At 57.2% G+C, this 24,692-nt stretch overlaps 10 protein-coding genes across 10 annotated transcripts; 9 read left to right on the forward strand and 1 right to left on the reverse strand.

Moving 5' to 3' along the window:
- Positions 1–453: 453 nt before the first annotated feature.
- J3D65DRAFT_636882 (DUF6 domain protein) lies at positions 454–2,621 on the forward strand. The gene is made up of 3 exons (XM_066801443.1): positions 454–1,126; positions 1,178–1,331; positions 1,380–2,621. Exons 1-3 carry the CDS (start codon positions 695–697, stop codon positions 2,300–2,302), a joined length of 1,509 nt encoding a protein of 502 aa, XP_066652122.1. The 5' UTR covers positions 454–694; the 3' UTR covers positions 2,303–2,621.
- Positions 2,584–3,689, forward strand: J3D65DRAFT_106992 (uncharacterized protein). The gene is made up of 2 exons (XM_066793694.1): positions 2,584–2,964; positions 3,036–3,689. Exons 1-2 carry the CDS (start codon positions 2,865–2,867, stop codon positions 3,551–3,553), a joined length of 618 nt encoding a protein of 205 aa, XP_066652123.1. The 5' UTR covers positions 2,584–2,864; the 3' UTR covers positions 3,554–3,689.
- A 550-nt stretch (positions 3,690–4,239) lies between these two features.
- J3D65DRAFT_595310 (alpha/beta-hydrolase) lies at positions 4,240–6,187 on the forward strand. The gene has a single exon (XM_066797828.1). The coding sequence runs from the start codon at positions 4,310–4,312 to the stop codon at positions 5,963–5,965; it is 1,656 nt and encodes a 551-aa protein (XP_066652124.1). The 5' UTR covers positions 4,240–4,309; the 3' UTR covers positions 5,966–6,187.
- An 85-nt stretch (positions 6,188–6,272) lies between these two features.
- J3D65DRAFT_107026 (WD40-repeat-containing domain protein) lies at positions 6,273–7,998 on the forward strand. The gene has a single exon (XM_066793695.1). It carries the CDS (start codon positions 6,630–6,632, stop codon positions 7,947–7,949), a length of 1,320 nt encoding a protein of 439 aa, XP_066652125.1. The 5' UTR covers positions 6,273–6,629; the 3' UTR covers positions 7,950–7,998.
- A 1,820-nt stretch (positions 7,999–9,818) lies between these two features.
- J3D65DRAFT_671050 (FMN-dependent dehydrogenase) lies at positions 9,819–11,266 on the forward strand (the record flags this gene model as incomplete). Its single annotated transcript, XM_066803360.1, has 4 exons — positions 9,819–9,930; positions 9,996–10,862; positions 10,930–11,169; positions 11,217–11,266. 4 exons carry the CDS (start codon positions 9,819–9,821, stop codon positions 11,264–11,266), a joined length of 1,269 nt encoding a protein of 422 aa, XP_066652126.1.
- Positions 11,267–11,613: 347 nt separating this feature from the next.
- J3D65DRAFT_636904 (phosphatase 2C-domain-containing protein) lies at positions 11,614–14,415 on the forward strand. Its single transcript, XM_066801444.1, has 7 exons — positions 11,614–12,137; positions 12,299–12,617; positions 12,676–12,749; positions 12,796–12,880; positions 12,928–13,134; positions 13,180–13,440; positions 13,521–14,415. The coding sequence occupies exons 1-7, from the start codon at positions 12,102–12,104 to the stop codon at positions 13,937–13,939; spliced, it is 1,401 nt and encodes a 466-aa protein (XP_066652127.1). The 5' UTR covers positions 11,614–12,101; the 3' UTR covers positions 13,940–14,415.
- A 522-nt stretch (positions 14,416–14,937) lies between these two features.
- On the forward strand, positions 14,938–16,467 carry J3D65DRAFT_558961 (uncharacterized protein; the record flags this gene model as incomplete). The annotated part of the gene is made up of 4 exons (XM_066797389.1): positions 14,938–15,386; positions 15,436–15,792; positions 15,849–16,233; positions 16,300–16,467. 4 exons carry the CDS (start codon positions 14,938–14,940, stop codon positions 16,465–16,467), a joined length of 1,359 nt encoding a protein of 452 aa, XP_066652128.1.
- Positions 16,468–18,360: 1,893 nt separating this feature from the next.
- J3D65DRAFT_636916 (uncharacterized protein) lies at positions 18,361–20,269 on the reverse strand. The gene has a single exon (XM_066801445.1). It carries the CDS (start codon positions 20,167–20,169, stop codon positions 18,400–18,402), a length of 1,770 nt encoding a protein of 589 aa, XP_066652129.1. The 5' UTR covers positions 20,170–20,269; the 3' UTR covers positions 18,361–18,399.
- Positions 20,270–20,421: 152 nt separating this feature from the next.
- On the forward strand, positions 20,422–22,061 carry J3D65DRAFT_636919 (uncharacterized protein). Its single transcript, XM_066801446.1, has 2 exons — positions 20,422–21,085; positions 21,133–22,061. The coding sequence occupies exons 1-2, from the start codon at positions 20,824–20,826 to the stop codon at positions 21,819–21,821; spliced, it is 951 nt and encodes a 316-aa protein (XP_066652130.1). The 5' UTR covers positions 20,422–20,823; the 3' UTR covers positions 21,822–22,061.
- Positions 22,059–23,517, forward strand: J3D65DRAFT_680232 (uncharacterized protein). The gene is made up of 2 exons (XM_066803709.1): positions 22,059–22,441; positions 22,489–23,517. The coding sequence occupies exons 1-2, from the start codon at positions 22,201–22,203 to the stop codon at positions 23,355–23,357; spliced, it is 1,110 nt and encodes a 369-aa protein (XP_066652131.1). The 5' UTR covers positions 22,059–22,200; the 3' UTR covers positions 23,358–23,517.
- Positions 23,518–24,692: the final 1,175 nt, after the last annotated feature.

Genomic DNA, 24,692 nt, shown 5'->3' on the forward strand with positions numbered 1-24,692 from the left:
TACCCAAGCCGTTGGAGTGGTTCGCTGTTGTGTTCTTCAGGGTCCAAGGCGGTGTTTAGCCTGACTTTCGCATGAGTTTTCCTGGATACGAGTGGAGAGGCTGAGAGGCTGCTGTTCAGTGAGAAGGAGTGGCTCTCTGGACATGATGGTCCCGCAGTGGCTGGAGACCATGCTGACATGGCTGCAGCAGAGGTGGTTCTTGATGGTCAAGAGAGTGTCGGAGTTGTGAAGTCGACAACAAGCGGCAAGGGTCGTGGATGCCCTCGGCTAGATATCGCTTAGCGCTGCTGATCTCCCGATAAGCGAGAGACCACATGAGCCGCTCCGATGTCGCTCGTCCCCATCAGGAAGCCCAAAGTCAGCCGACGACGGTTATTGGTGATACAACTGCGATTGATGCGCCGATGGCGGACTCCAAACTCAGCGCGAATGATCTCCCCATTAACCTTGTGGGGGCTAGCGCGCCTCTGCTCTCTTACCCGGTCCAGACATTTCTCTTCCTTCTCTCGCCTCTCTTGCACAGCTGCTCTTCCTCGCTTCTCCACATTTTTTTGCTTTTTTACATCGACCGAGGCATAAGGTGACTGCGGTTTGCTCGCCTCCAGTCTGTTGTCCTTACGTCCTGTCTAGACTCTTTTAATGTGCTTCTGTCGCATCTTTTCCTAGCTGTCAATCACCACCCTTTCAAGACGCCATGTCTGTGCCCCAGACCCAGCTTAGCGCTGCCAACACCGAGCTTGGCTCCGGGAGCGCTGAGACTCAACCAACAGCCGTGAACGCCGTGCACGACGGCTCCCTGTCCCAGCAGAGGGTCTTGAAGGGCAGCGGTACCAAACGCCCGTCCGTCGTGTCGTCAGAGTCGGCTTCGTTGCTCTCGGCCAGCCGCAACTACGGCACCACTCAAAGCACTGCCTCGGCCACACATCCGGCAGGCTATGCGTCACCAGAAGACTCTGAGCTTGATTCATCACCGCCAACATGGCGCGAGAAACTGCAAAGTATCTGGGATGGGAATAGAGGACCGTTGCTAGTGTTAATAGCGCAGCTTTTCAACACCGTCATGAACACCGCGACGAGGATTTTGGAAATCGAAGGCAACGATGGCAAGGGATACCATCCATTTCAGGTGAGCTCACCATTCATGGTTGGAGAAGCAAGCAACTAACATGTCTGGCAGGTATTGTTTGCGAGAATGAGCATCACGCTTGTATTCTCAGGTTTGTACATGTGGTGGAAAAAGGTCGAACAAGCACCTTTCGGCCCCAAAAACATGCGGTGGCTGCTGCTGATTCGAGGATTTGGCGGATTCTTTGGAGTCTTCGGGATGTACTGTGAGTACTCCACCAACCCCCAAATGATCACCATTCTAACGTCGACAGACTCTCTCCTCTATCTCCCCCTCTCCGACGCCACCGTCCTGTCCTTCCTCTCCCCCACCATCACCTGCATAGCCTGCTACATCTTCCTCCGCGAGCCATTTACCCGCACCCAGCAACTCGCCGGCGCCATCTCACTCATCGGCGTCGTCCTGGTCGCGCGCCCCACCACGCTCTTCTCCTCTCCCTCGGCTGAGCCTCCGCCCGCCAGCGGCGACCCCTCTGGCACGCCCGCCACGCTCCTCGCCCACGCCTTGGCCCAGATCTCGTCGTCTGACCCCTACCACGACACGGACCCGGCGCACCGGCTGCTGGCCATCTTCTTCGCGCTGCTCGGCGTCTGCGGCGCCTCGTGCGCCTACACGACGCTGCGAATCATCGGGCCGTCGACGCACCCGCTCGTCTCCGTCACCTACTTCTCGGGCGCCTGCTGCCTCATCTCGGTGCTGTCGTTTCTGCCGCTGCCGGCGCCTTTCCCCAACGTGCCTTTTGCGCTACCAAACGCGCCGCTGGACTGGACGCTGCTGATACTGCTCGGCGTCGCCGGCTTCCTGATGCAGTTCCTCCTATCCATGGGCCTGCAGGGCACAAGGAGCAAGAAGGAGAGCGGCGGTGCGCCGCCCAAGAGGAGCGGCAAGGGCAATGCGGCGACGGCCATGGTCTACACGTCCATGGTGTTTGCCGTCATTTCGGACGCCACCATCTTTGGCACGCTGCCCGATGCGTGGGGGTGGGGCGGCGTGGCGGCGATTGTGGGCAGCGCGCTGGTCGTCGCGACGGGGGGGCACTTTTTCGGGAGGAAGACGGGCGACGAGGCGAAGGATGAGGTGGCCAAGAAGGATGAGGAGGTTGGCTTGTTGAGTGGCGAGGTGGATGGCCAGAGGCAGATGGCGCGGGAGGAGCAGGCTGTGAGTGGCCTGCACTGATTGCCGTCTGATGTGGCTGTGTGGAGAGCAGGAGTAAATTGCAAGTAAGCCCAGCATATGTCTATGAAGCTCAGGGGTATGAGGAGAGAGATAGGACCAACTCACCATTCGAAAAGAGGAGGGTACATAATGTCGAGACTGCACATTGCAAGACATCTAATCATCTAGACCGACCAAAGCGGCGGCAGAGAGACGGAAGCCTTGAGATTCGGCACAAGAGGCGTCTGGAAAGGACGGCGTTGGTGGTTCTTTGACAAATATATCTAGTCCCTTTAGACACACTTCTTCTCGCCAACCTATATGCTCAAGTTTCTCATCGACACTCGTCTCTCTTATTCGTCACCTCTGTCCACACATCTGCCCATTCACCACCACCACTCGTCATTGGAAGCGAGGCGAGACCCCGCGTCCATCTGCACCCCGCATCCGCATCCGCATCGTACCGTACGCATGCACCCCAGTCTCACCTCAGCTCGGTAAGCCGATCGACAAACAAGCAGACAGGCGAAGTGTGGTTGGTGGCGCACGCGTGGCAGTCAGTGGCCAGGCTGCCCGCAGTACAATGGCCGGCAGCTTGACAAAGGAGAGCGCCCTTATGTATGTAGTGGGCAGAAAACGCCAACGCAAAAAATTGATTGTGCAGACCGCGTCGCAGAAAAGGGGTAAGGTAGATAAGCCAGTCAGTCCACTCCGCACCCGCCCACACTTGCAAAACCACGGCTCACCAAAGCAGCAGCACACACACCCTCTATCTACCGCTCGGAGCGGCAAGATGTTGACCTCCAAACCATTCCCATCCCCATCCCTCCACCCCATCACTCATCGTCAACCGTCTGTCGTTGCTCTGACTGCGGGCTGTGGCCGGCAGGCAGGCGCGCAAGCTCGACACCACCGACGATTCTTCGCTCGGCTATAGCGCGTTGCGGCGACCTTATGGCCGACGCGTCGGCGTTGCAGAGACAAGTGTTGTTACCCTCTCGGATTGGGTGTCGTATTCGGAAAGGGAGCGAGCGAGCAAGCAAGCGAGTGAGTGAGAGCCACGACGCTTTGGTGTCAGGCAATGGGGGTAGGTGGGCCTGTATGCTTGGTGGCGGTCGTGGCGACTGGGTGGTAGGGCTTTTAAGGGGTGTCGGAAGGAGTGGAGGTCTTTTGCTGCGCAGGGGGTGTGTCGTGGTTTTTGGCTGGAGGGATTGGCTGGTTTTTGATGTACAAAGCCCTTGTTTCTTCGCGAGCATCATATTAGAATACTGATGATGGAGATAAAATGCTGTGTGGGTGGTCATTAAGTGAGAAGCTGCTTCTCTAGCTGCTTGTCTGGCCGTGTGAAAATCCTTGCTTTCGACCGGACGAAAGTGTTGCGCGCTCAGAATGCTGCGCATGAGCGAGTTCAGGGGCTCAAACTAGAATTCGATAGCATCAGGAGACCTCCTGTTTTGATCCCAGCCACGATGGTGCCCCTCCTCCAAACGAAGCCCGGCAAAAGTAAACCAGAACCGTTGTATGTACCATGATGCACAGCGCCCATGTTGGGTGGTCGGTGCGCAGAGACTCGGAAGACACTGCTAACTGCGCTGAGATATCCAGAATTGAGCGGTCCAGCAAATGCAGCAGTTGCTTTTGGACTGAGTCTTCTACAAGGCTGCCATCATGAACCGAGCCTTTCGAGTCCGTTGGCCATTCAACTCATCAAACATTTTGCCATTTTCCCAACTGGGCAATTCGATCACCGATAAAACCGAGCCGGACAACGTCTTGCTTCCTTGCATTCGCCCACGTCGTCCTGACGATCTCCACGACTGCGGTAGTCCATGTGGAGCTCAGGCATTTCAGGTACCCGCTGTGGACGACGGAGCTGCGTAAGCGCTGGCGCAGTGGTTTGAAAGGCCATGCCATCTTAGTATGGCGACATGCGGATTGGACACTTGGGCCTGTATAAAGGTGCTGCAACGGAAGCATCCTGGGATCAATACCTTCACTTGCAGCTTTGGGGTCCTACGTTCTTTTGAAATGTTCATCCTTCCTCTCGTTGCTGGCTTGGCCGCTCCGGCTTTGGCGAAGCACGTCGCTCGTTCAGCTGCTTCTTTGCCTGCTGTCAACACTACGGCCGGTTATGTCAGGGGCGCGGGCTCCGAGTATCGCGACGGCGTTACCGTGTACAAGGGCATTCCATTTGCCTCTCCTCCCACTGGCTCTCTGCGTTGGAAGGCTCCTGTTGCTGCCGAACCCTGGAACGACGTCCTCAACGCGACAACTTTTGGTGCTGCCTGTGCCCAGCCCCCTGGTCAAGCGGGCATCTTCTCCAGCACAATATCTTCGAGCGAGGACTGTCTGTACCTGAACGTCTGGACACCCACTTACAACGAAACCAATGTCTCCTCCAAGAACCTTCCCGTCTTCGTCTGGATTTATGGTGGCCGCTTCGAGGCCGGTTCGGGCGATGTCGCGACGTATGACGGCACTGGCCTCGCCAGCAAGGACATTATCGTCGTCACGCTCAACTACCGTGTCGGACCGTTTGGCTTCCTCGCTCATCCGGAACTCACCCAAGAGTCGGGCCACAATGCCTCTGGCAACTACGGTCTGATGGATCAGCAGTTTGCTCTGAAATGGGTCCAGGAGAACATTGTCAACTTTGGCGGAAACCCCAATCAAGTCACTGTCGGCGGCCAGTCTGCCGGTTCGGCCAGTGCTTTGGACATGATGTGGAGTCCTCTCTCGCGGGACCTCATCAACGGCGTCATTTCCGAGTCTGGCGCCCGCGGTCCTCATGATCCCGTCACTGGCAGCGCTGCTACGAGCTGGCGCACCAAGGCTGCTGCCGAGGCAGAGGGTGTCGATTTTGTCAAGAATAGCCTCAACGTCTCCTCCATCGCCGAAGCCCGCAACGTCACGACTGACACTGTCCTCGACTTTATCAACGAGAGCGACACAATCTTTGAGGGCACCCAATTCGCCAACGCCTCGTCCAGCTTCATGGAGCCCCCGCTTTGGCGCCCCGTGATCGACGGGTACGTCCTGGCGCACACGTACAGCGAGGCGCTCCGCCTCAACGACCACGCCGACGTGCCAATCTTGACCGGCAACAACAAGGACGAGTCCGGCGCCTCTCCAAGCACGGACTACAACGCGACAACGTATAAGACGCTGTACTCTGGCGTCTTCGGCGGCAACTTTTCCTCGCAATTCTTCGAGCTGTACCCCGGCGCCAACGAGACCGAGGCCAGCGAAAACAGCAACGAATTCTTCCGCGACCTGAGCCGCGTCGGCACCTGGCGCTGGTCCGTCGACTGGGCCGCGGGCGGCGCCAAGAGCAACGTCTACACATACTACTTTACGACGGCGCCGGCCGAGGACCGTGACCAGGGCGCCTACCACGGGTCGGAGCTGTGGTACACGTTCAACAACATCCCATACGCCGAGTACTCAAACGTCACCTGGACGGCGCACGACTATGAGGTCGAGCGCGTCATGTCGCAGTACTGGGCCAATTTCATCAAGACTGGGGATCCGAATGGCGGCAACCTCACGCACTTTCCCCCGAGCACGAGTGCCGAGAAGCAGACGATGTGGTTGGGTGATTCATGGGGCTCGGGCTACGTTTCCAAGTCGGAGGAGCGCGTCAAGTTCATTGAGAGCTGGTTTTCGACTCTTCAGGAGTGGTGAGCCGGTGATGGCTTATCTGTGCATCTCGTGGTCTTGCATGAGGTTGGGATGGCATTTGTGCTGTAGTCTTAGCCTAGAGTCGAGTTAGAATGCATTGGGTGACTCTATTGATTGCAAACCCGAGTTAAAGCGATGTCCGAGCGAGGGAAGACCAAACGAAAAAGTCTGCTCGCGAGAGTTGTTGAAGAATGTTGAAATTGGCTTGTCGTACCTACATAGCACAGGCTCCGTCGGCCACGCGAGTCGAGGGCTCAGCAAAGGAGCTCGCGGCACATGGAGCCCCAAGCTTCGACGGGCAAGGCGCCGGCAACCGATGACGCTGTTCCGAGCCCCGTCCACTCGAAAATCCTCATGCCCCGCGACTCCAACACATTACATTACCAATCACTCGTCCACGTCGACTGCTTTTTTGCGGCACGTTTGCTTCGCTCTACCGCCTGCGCCTTTGGATTTCTGCCGGACACAACGCTTGAGCTTAAGGGTGCCGCACGAGGCAGCTTTTCAATTGCATTGATACGAGCGCAGGCTTGATAGACGCACCACACGGCTCCGCGCCGAAGGTCACTTTTCTTTTTCGCTCCCGGACGCCAGACTGCGAGATCTCGCACCTCATCTTTCCCTCGCCCACCTTCTCCGCCCCCGACGCCAACACCAAACTGCGACCATGTCGCCCGCGGCCGATCCTCCGCCCAGCTCCTCAATCCCCGCGTTGAATGCGCTCGCTACCCTGACGCCTCCTTCGTCTGCACGGACGTGGATGACGGCGCCGCACCCGACGCTGCCCATCGTTGCAACCGCGTCGTCCGACAAGACGGTCCGCGTCTACAGCTTGACGTCGTTTACGCTCCTGTCCAACATCGGCGGGGGCCACAAGCGCAGCGTGCGGACATGCGCCTGGAAGCCGCACATCACGGGCGAAAGCGTGCTGGCGACGGGGAGCTTTGACGCGAGCGCCGGAGTGTGGCGGAAGTGGGAGCGACAGAGCCAGGGCAGCTTCGCCGACGACGCAGACGGCGACGAAGACGGCGAGGAGGACGACGAGTGGCGCTTCTCGGTCATCTTGGATGGCCACGAGAGCGAGATCAAGAGCGTGGCGTGGAGTGCCGGCGGGCAGTTTCTGGCAACGTGCTCGCGCGACAAGAGCGTGTGGATATGGGAGGAGATGGAGGACGACAATTTCGAAACTATTGCCGTGCTGCAGGAGCACGATGGCGACGTCAAGTGCGTCGCGTGGCACCCGTCCGAAGACCTGCTCGCCAGCGCCAGCTACGACGACACCATCAGGCTATACCGCGAGGACCTCGACGACTGGACTGCCGTGGCCGTGTTGAGCGGGCACGATGCCACGGTATGGGGAGTGGACTGGGAAGTGGTGGAAGTCAGCCCCTTGGCCGTTGGCGCGGATGAGGAAGAAATCTCAACAGAGCTCAAGGAGAAGCGTGCAAAACTTCTCCAGGAACGCGTAACAGCAGGCCCGCGGTTAGTATCGTGCTCAGACGACTTGACAGTGAGGATCTGGCGACGGGTGCCGCGAGACACGGGGGCCGCCCAGGGGAACAACGGCATGCCGAGCATCCTTCGCAACAACAGCATCGAGGAAGAATGGGTCGAGGAAGCACGCCTGCCACAGCGCCACCAGCGGGCCATCTATTCGGTAGCATGGAGCAAGAAGACGGGCCTGATAGCCAGCACCGGCAGCGACGGCAAAATCGTCGTATACAAAGAGCAGTGGCTAAGCCCCGAGCCCGAACCCGCATCCACGGACACAGCGTCCAGTGACGAGACCGGCGCACAACCGCCCAGCACGTCTCCCGCGCTGACGCAGTGGGTCGCCGTGGGCGAAGTCGAGGGCGCGCACGACGTGTTTGAAATCAACCACGTCATCTGGGCGACGCGGAGGGACAAAGGGCGCCGGTCCGAGGACGAAGAGGTCCTGCTCAGCACGGGCGACGACGGCGAGGTCAAGGTCTGGACGCTGGGATGAGCGGCGGCATGCGGAAATGCATGAATGCGATGTGGGAAAAGACGACGAATCGCGAATTCCCATGGACGCCTTCTTTGAACAGCCCACGAGCGTGTCGTCATTTTATGGGACAGGGCGCCGCGATGAACCATCGACTGATGTCATGTCCGTCTGGTCTTGTTGAGCGCAGAGAATGTGCGAGTAAGGAGGAGTCGCGGAGAAAGGGCAGACAGACACACCAGGAGCAAGACCAACAACCTGCGCGCAGAGTACGCACAACGGCACAGAACCCATCTAGCATAGAAACAACATACCCACCAATGAAGACGATTCCAGCGGCGTCGGCAATAAACCAGGCAGCACTCAGTCTATGATGACAGACGGACAACCATCTGCACCTGAAAAGCAACCAAAGCTAACCTAAACCTTTGGTCAAAATCGCACTATGACTGACTGAACTTTCTGGCTGAGCCACCCCGCAGCCGTCGCTAATGTCTAAGACCGCCCGCTCGCCGTCTCCGCAAACCTCTGAGACAAGACAACAAGACAAGACAAAACCCATCCCGGGTGAGGGCGGTCCTCACATATCCGCGGCTCTCCCTCTCCTTCTCATTCCAGTCCACCTACCTACCTACCTGTCTGTCTGTCTCTGCCACCGTCTCTCCAATCGCCACGCCTGTCTCGCCACGCTGTTGATCCAAGCTGTTGATTCACGGAGCAAGCTCCGCTCCGCTCCACTACTATCCAGACAAGAACGTACCTACGTACCAGCAGCGGCGCGCTGAAGCATTGTTGCCTTCAACAACGTCGATACAGGACCTAGGAGTACGTTGGCGGTTCATGCGCGCATCTACTTCTGGTTCCGCAGAGGGGCAGATGCAGCTGTGGGGATTGTTTAGTGCCTGGCCTTGCCTCGCCTCGCCTTGCCATGCCATGCCGTGGTATCCGAGATCGGCGAATCCACCGTACGGCGTGACATGCACGCGCGCACCGTCTTGCCAGAGCGAGCAAGGCGGTTGGCCGGCTGGTTGGTTGGCTGTGTACCTTGATGGTTAAGAGGTGCCGTCGTCTACGTTTGAGTGTGCTTGGGGAGTGAGTTGGTGGAGAGCACTTGGATGAATATGGAGATGGGTACGCATGTAGGAAGAAGGTATCCCAGGTATCTGAAGTGACGAACATCCTTACCCAAGGTACATGAGAACTTGAACATACATAGCTATGACATCATCGCTCAGGGACCTCTGCTCGTCCTTCGATTGCCAACCAACTCACCGCACCCACCCACAGCAGCATTGTATCGACACACAGCACAGCATCCACGCGTCGTCTCGTCATTACCAAAAATCAACAATCTAAACAATCCATTCTTCTCTCTATCCTCTGCAAAGCAATCATTCACTGCTAGCCACAGCAGCGCCTGACCTGCCCTCCACATTGAGGATCGTCAGCAGCAGAGCGAGCGACACCGGAGCCACTCGTTCTAGTACTAGAGTAGAGGCTTCTGGGTATGTACGTACCTACCCATCCCCACCCCACCACCCACTGCGCCCCAGTCGACTGGCACGGCACCGCAGATCGGCTGGGCCGGGGGAAGCATCCGATTGTGCGTACTCAGACTAGCATGTCTGTCTGGCTGGTGTGTGCGTATGCCTTGAGGGGTTGAAGAGTCCTGATAGCTAGAGAACCTGCTTGCTTGCTCGCCCGCGCTACTGTTGATCTGCCTCCCACTTACATGTTCACTTACCTGACTGCACCCAACTACTCGTCGACTGGCGCGTAGAGGAATCTTGGCTCTGACTGCTACCCAGACACACCGCGTGACGTGAACCACGAGCAGCGTTGTTTCTCCTGAAGACGACGAAAAAGAAAGGGAGGGAAAGAATCGCGAAGATGGACACCAAGGGACCAAACAAGGACGTCCGGAGCACGCCGCAATGGGCGCTGTACCAGCGCGAGAACTTCTGGGCCAGCAACGAAGGCAAGGCGCCGCTGTTCGACACGGGTGCGTCTCCCCTCCTCTTGGCCCCCTAGCTCGACACCCCCTGACCACCGACTGCCAACACGCAGACCCCGCCAACCTCGAGGAGCTGGCGCGGCAGAAGCTGACGCAAAACGGGTGGAACTACGTCGCGTCGAACGCGGGCCTCTCGCACACGCACACGGCCAACCGGCAGGCCTTCTACCGGCGCCGCATCGTGCCGCGGATGCTGGTCGACACGAACGCGCGCGACACGGCGACGACGATTTTCGGGCACCACGTCGCGGCGCCCGTCGGCTTCGCGCCCATCGGCATTAACAAGATCTACCACCCGCTCGGCGAGCTGCCCGTGGCCAAGGTGGCCGGCGAGCTGCGGCTGCCGTACTGTCTGAGCACGGCGGGCAGCCAGCCCATCGAGGACGTGGGACGGGCCAACGGCGCGGGCGGCGTGCGCTTCTTCCAGCTGTACATGGGCCACGACGACGAGCTGACGGCGTCGCTGTTGCGGCGCGCGGTCGATGCCGGCTTCGAGGCTTGTGTCCTCACCCTCGACACCTGGCAGCTGGCGTGGCGCCACCACGACGTCGCGACCAGCAACTACGCCTTCTATCGCGGCGTCGGCGCTGATTTGGGTCTATCGGACCCCGTGTTCCAGCGGCGGTTGAGGGAGGCTGGCATTGATCCGGTCGAGGAGCCTGAGAGGGCTGGCGCCAAGTGGATTGATGAGAATGTGTGGCATGGGCGGGCGCACACGTGGGAAAAGGTCAAGTGGGCGATGCAGCTATGGGAGGACATTTCGGGCGGCAAGCCCTTTTGCTTAAAGGGCATCCAGAGCGTGGGAGACGCCGAGAAGTCGGTCGAGCTGGGTGTCGATGGCATTGTGGTGAGCAACCACGCCGGAAGACAGGTGGACGGCGCCATTGCCAGCCTGGACGCGCTGGAGAAGATTGTCGACGGTAAGCGGGCGAGAGATTTGTCTTGTGCTTGCAATGGATGTGGCTGATTTGTGTTGTGCTGCTGCAGCGGTCGGCGACAGGACCTACATCATGTACGACAGCGGCGTCAGAGGAGCGGCCGACGTCTTCAAGGCGCTGGCGCTCGGGGCCAAGTTTGTCTTTGTCGGACGGCTGTGGGTGTGGGGTCTTTCGATCATGGGCGAGCACGGCGTGCGCCATGTCATGAAGAGCCTGCTGGCCGAGTTTGACATTTTGCTCAATGTCGGCGGGTTCCAGCATGTCGGGCAGATTGAGCGGGGGGCACTGGGTGAGTACATTCTTTGCAGGGTACGTCGTGGTGCTGACAGTTTGTAGAAACGCACCCCGCGGGCTACGATTTGCCGGCGACCAAGTCCAAGTTGTGAGGAGTTGATGGAGAAGAACTGAAGATGGAATTGGAGAGGGACTGCGATAGATAGAAGAAAGTCAATGCAAGAAACTGAGCCGGGAATATGCGCCTGGCTGATTGCGTAGCATTTGCACCACCCGTGGTTGGAGGTGGAGAGAAAGGCAGTGGAGCACGCGAGTAAGACGAAGAGCCTCGGCCGCCAGCAGAAAGGCGCGCGCGTGTCCGGCGAGGGTGCAATGGAATTGGACGGGCGTGTGATCAGGTGCAGGGCAGGGCGAGCAGGCAAAAGACGGCGGTGGAGTGTGCAGCGTCGATGGCATGGGTGGTGGTGGTGGTGGTGCGGTGTTTGTTGTCGTCAAAGAGACTGGACTGACTGGGGGGGCGGGATACCCTGAGTGCCCACTGCCCTACCCTAGTGCCTACATCCGGCCGGGACTCGACGACAGCCAGTGCAGTCAGTCGGTGGTCTTCGTCATCCGAGCCCAGAGCGTACTGTACCGTAACCTGCCCTGCCTGCTCTCCACGCGATCACCTCTGCCACAGCGCAGCTTGCACCACCCTTTTTCGCCGCCGCCCAACAACTCTCTCGCCTCCATCTCTTCTCTCTCTCTCCTCTTCCTCATCTCTCCACCCGGCCGACGCTGCCCTCCGTCCGCCCTCGTCTCGTCCGCCTCGACTCTCTCTTGCCCACCCCACCGCTCTCCTTGTCCCTTCCGAACAGAACCCACCGCAGACCCCGCAGTGCCAGCACCGAGTTTTCTGAGAAGGCTGCATGCTACTCCCCACAACACCGTCCCCGTAAATCACCGCCGCCGTCCTAACCCTCCTACGCCGAGACCCTTTCGTCCGCCATGGGTCAAACACTGTCAGAGCCCGTCGTCGACAAGGTCCGTCCCACCCTCGCCCGACTCGCGCGCTTACTGCCTGCCTCGCTCCACTGCCTCCCTCGTCTCATCGACGCCTCGCCGACCGCTCTCTTGCACTCCCCAGTGACGAATCATGCCACTTCTCTCGACGTCCCGCGCTAATCAGCCTGTCTCCGCTCCAGAAATCGGCCACGGGTCAGGATGACCGCGTCATCTTCGGCGTCTCCTCGATGCAAGGTTGGCGCATCAGTATGGAGGACGCGCACGCCTGCGTACTCGACCTGAAGCCCGAGAGCGAAGACGCCGATCAGGCTACCACCTCGTCCAACCTCCGACTGAGCTTCTTTGGCGTCTACGACGGTCACGGAGGCGACAAGGTGGCCATCTACACCGGCGACAACCTCCACAAGATCATTGCGAAACAAGATGCGTTCAAAGAAGGAAACATTGAGCAGGCCCTCAAGGACGGCTTCCTGGCCACCGACCGGGCCATTCTCAGCGGTGAATATTGTGCCGCCTGTGGGCTGTGCCGTACTTAGGGCTGACCAAGCGACCACAGATCCAAAGTACGAGGACGAGGTATCTGGCTGCACCGCTTCCGTCGGCGTCATTTCCCAGGACAAGATATACGTGGTATGTGCGAGTCATTGTGCTCAATTGACGGCGCTGACCCGGGCAGGCGAACTCGGGCGACTCCAGGAGCGTCCTAGGCATCAAAGGCAGGGCCAAGCCGCTGTCGTTTGACCACAAGCCGCAGAACGAAGGTAATGCGCCTCGGGAGACGCAATTGATCGAGGCTGACCCCTTCCAGGCGAAAAGGCCAGAATCACCGCTGCCGGTGGCTTTGTCGACTTTGGCCGCGTCAACGGAAACCTCGCCCTGTCCCGCGCCATTGGCGATTTCGAATTCAAAAAGAGCGCAGACCTCCCGCCCGAGCAGCAGATTGTCACGGCCTTCCCCGACGTCTCCATCCACGAAATCACCGACGACGATGAATTCTTGGTCATTGCTTGCGACGGTAAGCTGGCGAACGTTGGCCTCGACTAGTCGCTAACTGCTGCAGGCATCTGGGACTGCCAGTCATCGCAGGCCGTCATTGAGTTTGTCAGGCGTGGCATTGCGGCAAAGCAGGAGCTTTCGGACATTTGTGAAAACATGATGGACAACTGTCTGGCATCCAACAGCGACACTGGTGGCGTCGGATGTGACAACATGACCATTGTCATTGTCGGCTTGCTCAAGGGCAGGACCAAGGAGGAGTGGTACAACATGATTGCTGACAGGGTCGCAAATGGCGATGGGCCGTGTGCGCCGCCAGAGTATGGCAAGTCTTGAGTCTCCGACGCATAGTCTCCCGCTTTTTACTATTCGAATAATATCCTAACGAGCATGCCATCTTCACAGCCGAGTTCCGGGGTCCAGGCATTCATCACCGGTACGATGACAGCCCCGATGATGACCTGATTCACATAGGGCCAACTGGAAACGCGAGAATTGGCTATCACATGGGAGGGCGTGTCATTTACCTCGGAGACGGTACGGACATCTCGAGTGATTCTGCCGAGCACGAAATGTTTGACCATGATGAAGAGGACAAAGACCTCGAGTCGCAAGTCAACAAGACTCAGCGCGAGGAGACGCCTGCGCCCACCGACGTCTCCGAAGCGGGCACGCCCGCAAAGACGCCCGCGACCTCGAACACGACGCACGAATCGCCCGCGTCCGACAAGACGGACAAGTCAGAAGGCTCGACCGACGCAAAGGGCAAGCTGGCCCAAGCTGCCGACAACGTCACCGACGACTCGTCAAAGAAGAGCGAGTGATTCGGGATCAAGTCAACCTTTTGGTCATACGTCCTTTGATATCCAAGAGCTAGAAACGACGTTATGGAAAATTCAGTCGCCGGGGTGGTTTCTCCTGGGCGGAAGATGGGCACCTGTTGCGGAACGGTTACCCGGGGAAAGCTGGCAAACAGGCTTTCTTTGTCTGTGAGATTTTGCATCACCTCTGCGGCTTCGATACCTCGCATTCGAGCACCTCAATTCTTTTTCTCCTCCTCCTCTGTTTTTCTTCTTGTGCTTGCGCGTGGATGCAAAAAATAACACAACACAACACACACACACACAACTTCCCCGGGGATTCCTAGCATGATTTGTGCTCGGGTGCAAACGAGGACATGGCGGTCCATGGTCGCGTCTTTTGCGATAGTTTGAATGACGAGCGATACAACACGCCAGTCCCTCGAGTCCCCCTGCTTTGTACGTGTAGAGGATCGTGAGTAATGTATGATTGCGCTGCACAAGTGGTTTATGCATGGCGAGACGCGGCTCCACGCGATGTCGGCCCAGGCGCGCGCAAGGGGTGGCCTAGCACGCACGTGAGGGGTTCGATGAAGCTCTGTGGCTCTGGCTCTGGCTCTGGCTCTGGCTCTGGCTCTGGGTGGGTGAGCTGGGGCTGACATGACCGCATCGCCCTTCCAAGTTCTGTGCGCAATCGGGTCCTGGTCGTCCCTCTACTGCATAATCCGGTTGCAATGTTCGCCCGCGGCCATTTATGAACATTCCGCTTCCAACACTTCCACGCATCGAAAATTGACGACCTGAGCCGTGCCCGGGATCCGCGGTATGCATCTTTCCTCTTTGGTTGCGGGTTTTCTTGACAGCAGTTGCAACGGAATGACGAACGGACCAGCATGGTTAGCTGACCGCCTATCGTCCGCAGTTCCTTGACGCCATTGCAGCGGCGGCAGAACCTTCTCTCCATCCGCTGTGCCTCAATTCACTTTCTCGCTCCGCCTTCCAGCTACTTGTCCGCCCACATCATGCCTGCCAAGAGGAAGCGCACCAGTACCGCCGCTTCGCCGCCGGCCGTCGACGTACCGCAACCGTCGTCGCGGGATGCATCTGGCGAGGACACGGAGGATCCCGTTCTCCGAGAGCTCAAGCACCGCCAACAATCCGCCGACGTGGGCACATCCAACCCATCGACGAAGCGCACCCGCTCGAGCAAGTCGGAAAATGGCGACGCCGACGACGCAGAAGACGGCAGGGTCGCCAAGTCTGCCCGCACCGAGGCCGACGAGACGAGACGCAGGGAGAAGAATGAGCGCGCCCTCGAACATGGCGAGAATGGCGAGAAGGGGACCATGAGGATGGAAGACCCGCCCAGAGCTGGTATCGTCGACCCCGTGGGCTACCACACCAACCCTCCGCCAGAGGGCCGGCCTGTGCGTGTCTACGCCGACGGTGTCTTTGACCTCTTCCACCTTGGGTACGCTGCCTCTCCTGGCACCGAATTGCTCAGACTGACCAAATCTTAGGCACATGCGGCAGCTTCAGCAGGCCAAAATGGCTTTCCCCAACACCCACCTCATCGTCGGCGTGACTGGCGACAAGGAGACGCACAGGAGAAAGGGTCTCACGGTCATGTCGGCTCGGGAGCGCGCTGAGAGCGTACGTCACTGCAAGTGGGTCGACGAGGTCATCGAAGACTGCCCATGGGTCATTACCGACTCGCCAGGGTTCCTCGAGAAACACGCAATCGACTATGTTGCGCACGACGACATTCCGTACGGGGCTGACGAGGGCGATGATATCTACGCGCCCATCAAGAAACAAGGCAAATTCCTCGTCACACAGCGGACAGAGGGTCTCAGCACGACCGGAATCATTACGAGGTTAGTCGGGAGCAAGTGGACACCAACGAACTGACGTGCTGACAAGCATGTGACAGGATTGTCCGCGACTACGAGCAGTACATTCAACGCCAACTTAAGCGGGGCAGCTCGCGCCAGGAACTCAACGTGTCGTGGCTCAAGAAGAATGAACTCGAAATCAAGCGCAGCGTGACGGAGCTCCGGGAAAGCATCAAGAACAACTGGACCAGCACCGGTCAGGAATTGGGCAAGGAGCTGCGCCATTTTTGGCAGTCGAGCATTAGCAGGCCGGCCAGCCCGGCGCGTAGCCCCATCAGCACTCCGCTTCGAGAGACGGCTCCGGGGCTTATGAGGCACCTCAGCCAAATCGACTCTGGGCGCGGTGGTGGCAGCAGTGAGGCCCGTACTAACGAGTTTGCGGCGGGCTACAGTTTGGGCCTCATCAGCAGCGTAAGAGGATGGGTAAGTCGTCGTCCTTTCAAATCCAAATTATGGACGTTTTGTTGTGGGTGGCTAATGACCACGTAGATGGCTCGCAACCGTCGCAACTTGCGCGAATCGCGCCCTGAGAGCGACAGCGAAATGGACAGCGGGGGCGAGAGAAGCCCCGTCGAAGGCCCGTCGGCAAAGGTGTCGCGCGACGACGACAAAGCTGCCGAAAGCAAGTTGCAAGAGACGGCGGCGCTGAGCCAATAATGGGGTGCTCACTTGCTTGCCTGCCGAGGTACGTGTCGTTGCAATGGTCGTGTTGTGGTGGTGCCTTTCTCTCATTCTCTCTCCCTCTTTCCTCTACCTTTCTCTGTCTTTGCGTCTCGCGTCGTCCTCTTCTCTCCCCAAACGTATCCGCTTGGACGCGGCGTTTTGTTGGTCAAAGATTGCCGCTGCTCCCGCTGCCGCTGTTGTCCTCCCTCTCTCTCTCCCTTTTCTTCCTCTCGTGAAGTACTTTACAAAGAATGAAAAGAACGAAATCATAGACTGACCTGCTGGCTGGTGGAGTCCTGTTGTCGAGCGCGCTTGTGATGCTGCCGCCCTCTCTCGGCCTTTGTGAAAGGAGTGTGGCCGGGAGACAAGGTGGCTTGTTACGCCATAACCCCTTCCTAATTCTTTAAGCCTTTGTACTGTGCGTCGTCTTCTCTTCGCCTTGCTCTTCTCGCCAGTCGATAGGGCGACTCGGTGTCCGTGTTGAGAAGTATACACCGCAGAGTTAACGCGCGCCACCACGAATGCTCTCATGCTCTCATGCTCTCATGCTCTCATGCTCTCATGCTCTCATGCTCTCGCGCTCTCTTTTGCGCTCTGGTCTTGCGTCTCGTGAGCTACCCCGTAATCCCCTTTGTCTCCTTTCTCCTTGGTCTTTGTTCTTTGTTCTCTGTGCTCGCTTTCTTTTGTCTCCCCATCCTTCTCCACTACACGCAAATCCCGCCGCAGGTGGACAAAGGGCAGAGCGCGGCTCCGCGCATGCTCGGCTTGCCTGTCCCGCCTCCTTGCACACGCGAACAGACGGACGGGTAGGTAGACGAACGGGGCAAACGAGAGGGTCCTTTGTTCATGCGTGCTTGCTTGATCGGCATGCATGCACGATAAGGTAAGTGTCTACTCGGACAGGACAGCCAGACAATCAAACACAAACGAGCGAGGGTACCTATCCTAGACCACCGACTGCGTTGTTCGGGTAGGATGGGCTGCAGAATCGCATTGTTCCCACTCCCATTTGTCTCTCTGCGCTTCCGCAGCGCAGCGCAGCGCAGCGCAGCGCATCTCCTTGGCTGGCGTCTTTATAATGACTGACAGAGGGAGTGCGGTGCTGGTGATTTGGAATCCGCCCGAGGACCTGAGATGAGAAGAGAAGAGACGGTTTGCTCCCATCCATTCCGCTCCGAATGAATGCCTTGCGCAGGTGACGAGTATATAGGGATGGCCAGCAGGGTGGGGGGTGTTGGCTGGTCTCCTTGCTGCCACGCTTGCTTGCCTGTTATTCGCTGTCGTTGAAATTCTCTCGTTTTGGTTGTTGTTGTTGCTGCTGCTCTGGCGGGATCATCATCTTGCCATCGACAGTCGTCTGAGAGTTTTGCCGCGTCGCCCTCCGTTGGTCGTTGGAAGTGAGTCCACACATTCCCTACTTACCTCCCCTATCACCTCCTACTCCTCCCCCTTCACCTCCACCCCAACTAACATCCCCTCTCTTCCAGCCCTCCATCTCCCTCGTCACCTCCACACCCACAAACACCCACGCCAACTCCACCTCCCCAGCACCAATCCAAAACATGTGCCACGCCACCTTCGCGCAGCCGCTCTCCTGCGCCTGTCCGCCGTACCCCTGTACCCCCTACCACGTGCTGTGCGCGCGGGCGCAGCGCGAGGGCCGCGCGTGCGCCGTCGGCACCCGGCGTGTTCTTTTTCGCTTTGTGGAGGGTGCGTGTGCGGGGTGTGCGGTGTTGGGGATGCGGAGGCGGGAGAGGGGAGGAGGGAGGTCGGGAGGTCGTGGTTGAGGTGAGGCTTGGAGGTTGAGGTCTTGGAGGTTGAAGGACTGGGGAGGGAAAGGAGGGGGTTTCTCGATGCTTCTGATCATGCAATACTGTGTGTGCAATGATTTGGAACTTGTATTTCTACATTGGAGGCATGTGGCCCTTATGCCTCCGTTTCTTGACTGGAATATTGCTCCCTCCTTTCACGAATTCGTGTTGCCAGCTCCTCCTCTTCAGCCTCCATTTCCTCCATCTTGACTTCCATCTCGCATTCAGCTCTCAGCTTCTTGAAACATGCGTCCCAGTCCACGTCATCTTCTTCAACCGCCTCGGGCTCGAACTGTCGGCAAAGAAGCGTGTGTGCTGTATGCTGGTCGTCACGGGCTGCAACCTGATCGTTCTGGTGTGCGTGCTCAAGGACTCCCTGCCTCGTCCAGCTACCGGTCTCAATGTCTTTCAGCTTTTGAAAGGGATACTTCTCATATCCGAGCGGCAATGCTGACTCGTCAGACTGCAAGAGCTCTTTGGGTGTGTCGCGGATTGTCAAAGTCTTGATCTTGCTTTCCAGCGCCCAGGTCGCACTCTGAGCCATCTGCTGGGCCTTTACACACTTGAGGGAGATTTCGAACTCTTGTTTGTGCATGACCTTATCTTCAGCAATCTGCTTCAGCAAGTTCGCCTCTTTCTTGTCCTCGTCCACCATCACCGCTACCTCGGCAGCTATATTCTGATGGAAAGCTGTCTTGTTGAGAATGAATCTGCAGTGGTTGTTCCAGTCCTTTTGCGACATTTCATTTGCGCTTTGATTGCTTTCTCCAGCTGGCGCAATATTGAAGCCTCCGCCTGTCTTTGCATAAGAGTTTCCAACGCAAGCGAAGATGATCTCGGCCGCCATAGACTCAGCACAACCGGAAAGGAAGCAGATTGTGAAAGCGTCGAGATGGTAGCGTCCAGGGGAAAGGTCATGACACATTGCTGTTGTGAGAGACATGAGGTAATTGCTACTTTTCCATTTCTGGTGGCTCTTCATGCGTTCGTGGCCGTTCTTTGCATAGCCGAAGTAACGGAGCGGCCAGGCAAAGGGCTTGTCTCGTTCTGCCTGGTTGATGCTTGCCAGTCTCTTCCTAACACTTCCACAGAAATCCAGAAGCATTTCTCTTCGTTTATCAGACACGGTGTGAGTGTTTGCTTTGTTGATGAATCTTCGGCTTGTTGAGGGACGGAATACGTTCGAAGGTGCGTCGGTACTGCTTGGATTGATGCGATCAATCTTCTTGGCTAGCTCATTGCTCTTTTCGGAAGGTCGCGCGTATGTTTCCATTGCGTCAAGCACTTGCAACAACTCGTTTGGCGTTGGAGAGTGTCCCCGGTGGTCCACCAGCATTATCATGTAGATGGAAGGGTGTAGGTGGTTCTTCCTGTGCTGGTACTTTACTTGTTCTTGGAGGACAGAACCTTGCTGGCTTTCGCGGTAGGCTTTTGAGAGATTGCCACAGACGACTTCCCGCAGGATTGAATGATGTGTAGCCGCAATGACAGGAATTGTCAATTCAAGCCATTCGGTAAGGCCAGTATTCTTGAGTGTCTCTCGCTGCTTGAGCTCGTACTTCCAGATAGCGCGGAGCAGGTATCTAATACCGCGCGCAAGCTCGTTCCGGTAAGTCTTCACCGGCTCAGGGATGTGCGCTTCGCCTTCTGTGAGCTGGAATTCTGAAGGCTGGATCGGTTGCTGAGTGCTAAGAGGGGCAGGCTCGTCGAGATTGTCGTGCTCATCAATGTTGTCATCCTCCGGATTCCCACCGCCCACCTCATCCTCTGAGCCTGTTGCTCCCGGCGCAGAATTTCCTAGGCGGGCCACCCAGTACCGGTCGAGAGTGGTCTGTTGAAAGGCAAAATCCGGATCCATGAAGCCCTGGAAGCCATGGCTGGGCATTTTGGAAGCCCCGTCGTTCTTTCTACGAGCTCGATCCCCAAGATTGTGTCGTGTTCGTGTGCGAGCTCGATTGCAAAAAGGGTTGTCGTGTTGACGTGCCGATCCGACGCGAAGTAGGCGCCAGAAATGAGCGAAAATTGTTGGTTAGAGACCCCCCAGCCGGCTCGCTTCAGGTGCAGTGATGTCACTGGTGACTGGCTCGGTTAAGGTCCGTAGCGGTTAGTCGCAGGTGCCGGTACCCACCTGCCCAACCTTACCCAGCTGTCTTGACGCGTCTTTGCACGCGTCTGATCCAGGACAATTCAAAGGCCACCGTCCTCAGCTCCTTCAAAAAGCGCCTCTCCTGCCAGGTGCTTACCCAGTATCTTACCTGCTCTGGTGGGTCTTCACACCTTCAAAACACTGCCTGCGAGACCTGCACTTCCGAATATCCAGCTCATCTCATCGCATAACCACGGCACGTTTTCTCTCCTCTTCTCTCTTCCTTTCTCTTCCTTTCTCTACAAACAAACCGCCATAAGGCTCCAACGGCCTTACTGGAAGACTCTTGGTCGGTCTTCCAACGGTATTTCCTTGAGCTTGACAATGTTTTCCTGCGAGATTTGTGCTTGCTGACACGTCTCCACATGAATAGTTCTCAGCTTATGGAGGACCATGGCTTCACGGCTACCACCAGATCCGGAGATCGCACCTGAAGCTGGGTTGGCCGGGTACCACCGCGATCAGACCATCCTGCGCCAGGCTGTGGACCCTGGCAAAAGGCGACTGCAGCGAATGGGCGAGCCAGGGTCAAGAGATCTGCCAGAGCTTGAGATGATGGCGGCCGAGGCTTCCGCTGCGGCGGCACCCATGAAAAGCGCGACGCGTTGCATCGAGGATCTAGAGAGACTTCGCAAGGAGCTCCACCAGCATATCGGTAAGTCATATCTACAATGTCCTTGGCCCATATTGACAGGTCTTCAGAAACTGTGGAAAAGATGCATGATGAGAATGAAGAGCGCGTCAAAGATTCCATCGAGGCTTATCGGATTGGCTACCATAACCAGTGCGAGCAACGCATCAAAGAATTCCTCGACCATTGCGCCGAGCGCGCGGAGCACACGATCGCCCTTACTATCGAAAAGGAAAAGACACGCTTGGAAAAAGAAGTCGAGGACAAATGCGCGAAATACAGGGATGAACACGAGACTGGTGAAGAATTGGCGCTTCTGCGAGCAAGAAATGCTAAGCTTGAAAGGATAAATGACGATCGTGCCAAGATGCACGCGGACAATATCACTCAACGTTTCAAAGAGATGTTGATCAAGGAAAAGGAGGAGCGTAAAGCGCAACAAGCCACTGTTCCGCAGGTCAGCCCGGGTCCTCAGGATGAGTCCGACACCACAGACTGGCGCGCGGAGGCAGAACAGCTCAAGAAAAAGCTCGAGGCTGCCGAACTCGAGATCTCCAGGCGCAGCACACTCGAAAAGATTGCGACCCAGAAGTTGCTTGAAATCGACGCGAAGACGTGCATCAACAAAATCCCCAGCGCCATGTTCGAAAGCCTGGAAAGCGACTACCGAGACCTCGAAGGTCTTTGTCAGGAGCTGGAGGACGAAATTCGCACGCTAAGGAAGGAGAACACGCAGCTGAAGGAGCCTGGTTCTGGATGATTTGGACAGGGGCATCGATGAAGGCAATGGCGGCGAGATGGTTTTGGCTTCATCATTTCGGCTGCCTTCGCCCGCGGGTGTGGATGCCAGGAAGCGAGCAATGGTGCGCCATGTCAAACAGTAGTAGCTGGGTAGATACCAATCCTCGAAGCACAAGTCTTCGGGTTCAAAGAGCCCACATTAAACGACACAGTGCTGTTGTTTTTGATTGTTGTTGCTATTTTTCCGGCAGCTGCGACTCCGGTCCTCCGGTACCTATTGGGCAGGTAAACAACCGAGCCACACCACTTCGACGCGTCTTTGCAAGCTCCTCGAATCTTTTCTCCCGCGAACTTCAGAAAATCCCTCTCGACCTCTCGCACTTTTCTCGACTTGCGCCATGGCCCCCGCGACATTCCCTGACCTCTATCGAAACGACTCAGAAACAGAACAGAAGATGAAGATTTTGCAGCGTATCGACGAGAATTTCGCGCGCGAAGAGGCCAAATATGAAGAACTGGCAACGCGTGATATCGAGCGGAAAAAAGCCCTTCAAGCGAGGCGCAGAAGACTGGAAGAAGAGAAAGACGAATACGAGGGAAAACAACGAGCTCTGCGTCAACAAGTCGTTGAAAGCAACGGTATGCCAGGTGCAGAGCCCTCCAAGTCAAATGCTAATTGGTCGTAGCCTTGAGGTCTGAGCCTGAGCCTCTGCCTCCACGCCCCTACGTCATGACCCCCGCGAAACGACAGGAAGTCACAGAAAGTGACGGTGGAGAGGATGACCTGGAAGTCACACGTGCCCGGAAAAGGGTCAAAGGAAAGGGCCGCGCAATAGATGTCGACATTGGTCCTGGTGGCGATGGCGATGCTGGATTTCATCACAGCGGCATGGAGCTGAACAGTGCCGATGCAACCAGTTTCGGCCCCACGAGCTTCTTAGGCGAGGACATTCTTATGGGCGGAGCTGGTGATACTCATACTATCATCGACGAGCGAGGCATGATTGAGGACACCAACACTGCACAACCAAGTTCAAGCGGTGAACATGCAGCTGCTGCCGAGGAAATCGGCACTGAGGCCTTCGATGCCACACCATCAGGCTTAGCGGCTGAATCGTCAGCAGCTGGAGCAGCTGCACAGGACCCGTCAGAAATGCCCAAGAGACGCGGCAGGCCGCCCAAAGCCAACAAGTTGGTCAAGACCGATCTGGGGCTGTTCAAGGCTCTGGAGGTCATGAACCCCGACGGCACGACAGTGTCGTTTGAAGACTGGAGGCAGGACAACGAGACCAAGGGAAAGGATTTCCTCGCCACAATCAAGCGCTGGCACAACAACAAGAAGAAGAAATGCGTCACCTACGCATCTGACGCCAGAAAGAAGAAGGATGTCTGCCTACACAAGTACACCAACGGCAATCCCACACAATGGATCGAAGGTGGGGAGAACCGGTGGGCATGCAAAGAATGTGGGGACAATTCACCTTGCGTGATATACGACCAGGAGCAAGATACGCTGGTGATCTTGCCATTCAAGGCAGACGACACAGATGGTTGAGAGCAGTGCAAAAGGGTGTGTGATGAGGACGACCTTGGGCCTGGAGGATCATTGGAAGATCCAAGACAAAGCGACTGCGGAAGGAAGCGAGAAAGCGGTAGATATGAAAATGGAAACGAAGTGCAGAGCCACAATGAAAGAGACGCAAACAGTAGGTAACAACGCAGGAGTGATCGGGCAAACAATCAACAGCGGCGTCGGCTGGGCCCTGGAAGGCAGAGCTTGAAAAACAATGCCAAAGTAAGATGACAAAGAGAACCTCTCCTGCCATTGGCATGTAGACTGGATACGGGAAATGGTCGATATGCTGGCCGAGGCGCCAGCCAGGAGCAAAGGCCCAGGCAATGAATGCTCCTGCTGAGACGCCTCCCGGGGCGCACTCCACGGCTGGCACGAATGGATCGAGCCGGCCTGGTTCTGTTCAGCGTGCTGCTCTTGGTCTTGTCGTCCCCCGGTTGGTGTTGCACTGAGCCATCGCCTGGCGCTGAGGAAAATCTGACGCCTTCAACAATGCCAATGATGATGCAGATGGTGAGGTCGTGCTGTCGGAAGTACGTTGGGTGGTGGCACGTCCAAGTCCAAGTGGCTACGTAGATAGCTTAAGAATGAGTGTCGCTGACCTGAGTGCTAGCCCGCCCTCATCCCCCCCAGCCCCACCCCCTCTCACTACTCCATTTCTGACGATGACTGAAGACGTGTGAAGACAGCTTGATACGGTCCATCGCGCAAAGTGCGAAAGATGGCGACAACAAGACGTCTACTACAAAGAAACAACATAACTTTCTGGAAGGCAGGATTTTCTTAGACCTCAAAGCATGCAAACAAGCAAGCAAGACACCGCAGGACTACAGTCGAAGATGCGCGCGCGCGCAGGCGACGGTTGTGAAGGAGCTCAGGTCCGCCGAAGGTGCTAAATCAAGGTGATTGATTGAGTAGTAGTAGGTGAGTGCGAGACTACTGAGATATCGCTCAGGACGCCCGCAGAACCACGCTAGACTAACTATGGACTAGCGCCTCGGCTGTTTGACGACTGCCTACCTAGTAGAGACTCCCTTCTCCATCAGTTTATCAATATCCTTCACGCCTACTTCCTCACTAAAGACTGTCCTTTCAGCGTACACTCATCCTGCGGCGGCCCTCCCCTCTAAACCCCCCACGCGCCTCCTAGCATTTCCCCGGATAGGTATATAATACCATGCCCTGGTTATTAATACGGCATTAGGGACATCGTTACCAGGCCCGCAGTTGACGGGCGGATCAAACGTTCGAGTTACGTCCCTGGGAGCAGTTGGGGTGGAGAATGTAGGGAGGCGCCATGAATGCGGGTTTAGCGTT

This window comes from Phyllosticta citribraziliensis, assembly GCF_038025025.1.
Source record: "Phyllosticta citribraziliensis strain CPC 17464 chromosome Unknown J3D65scaffold_11, whole genome shotgun sequence".
Lineage (NCBI taxonomy): Eukaryota > Fungi > Ascomycota > Dothideomycetes > Botryosphaeriales > Phyllostictaceae > Phyllosticta > Phyllosticta citribraziliensis.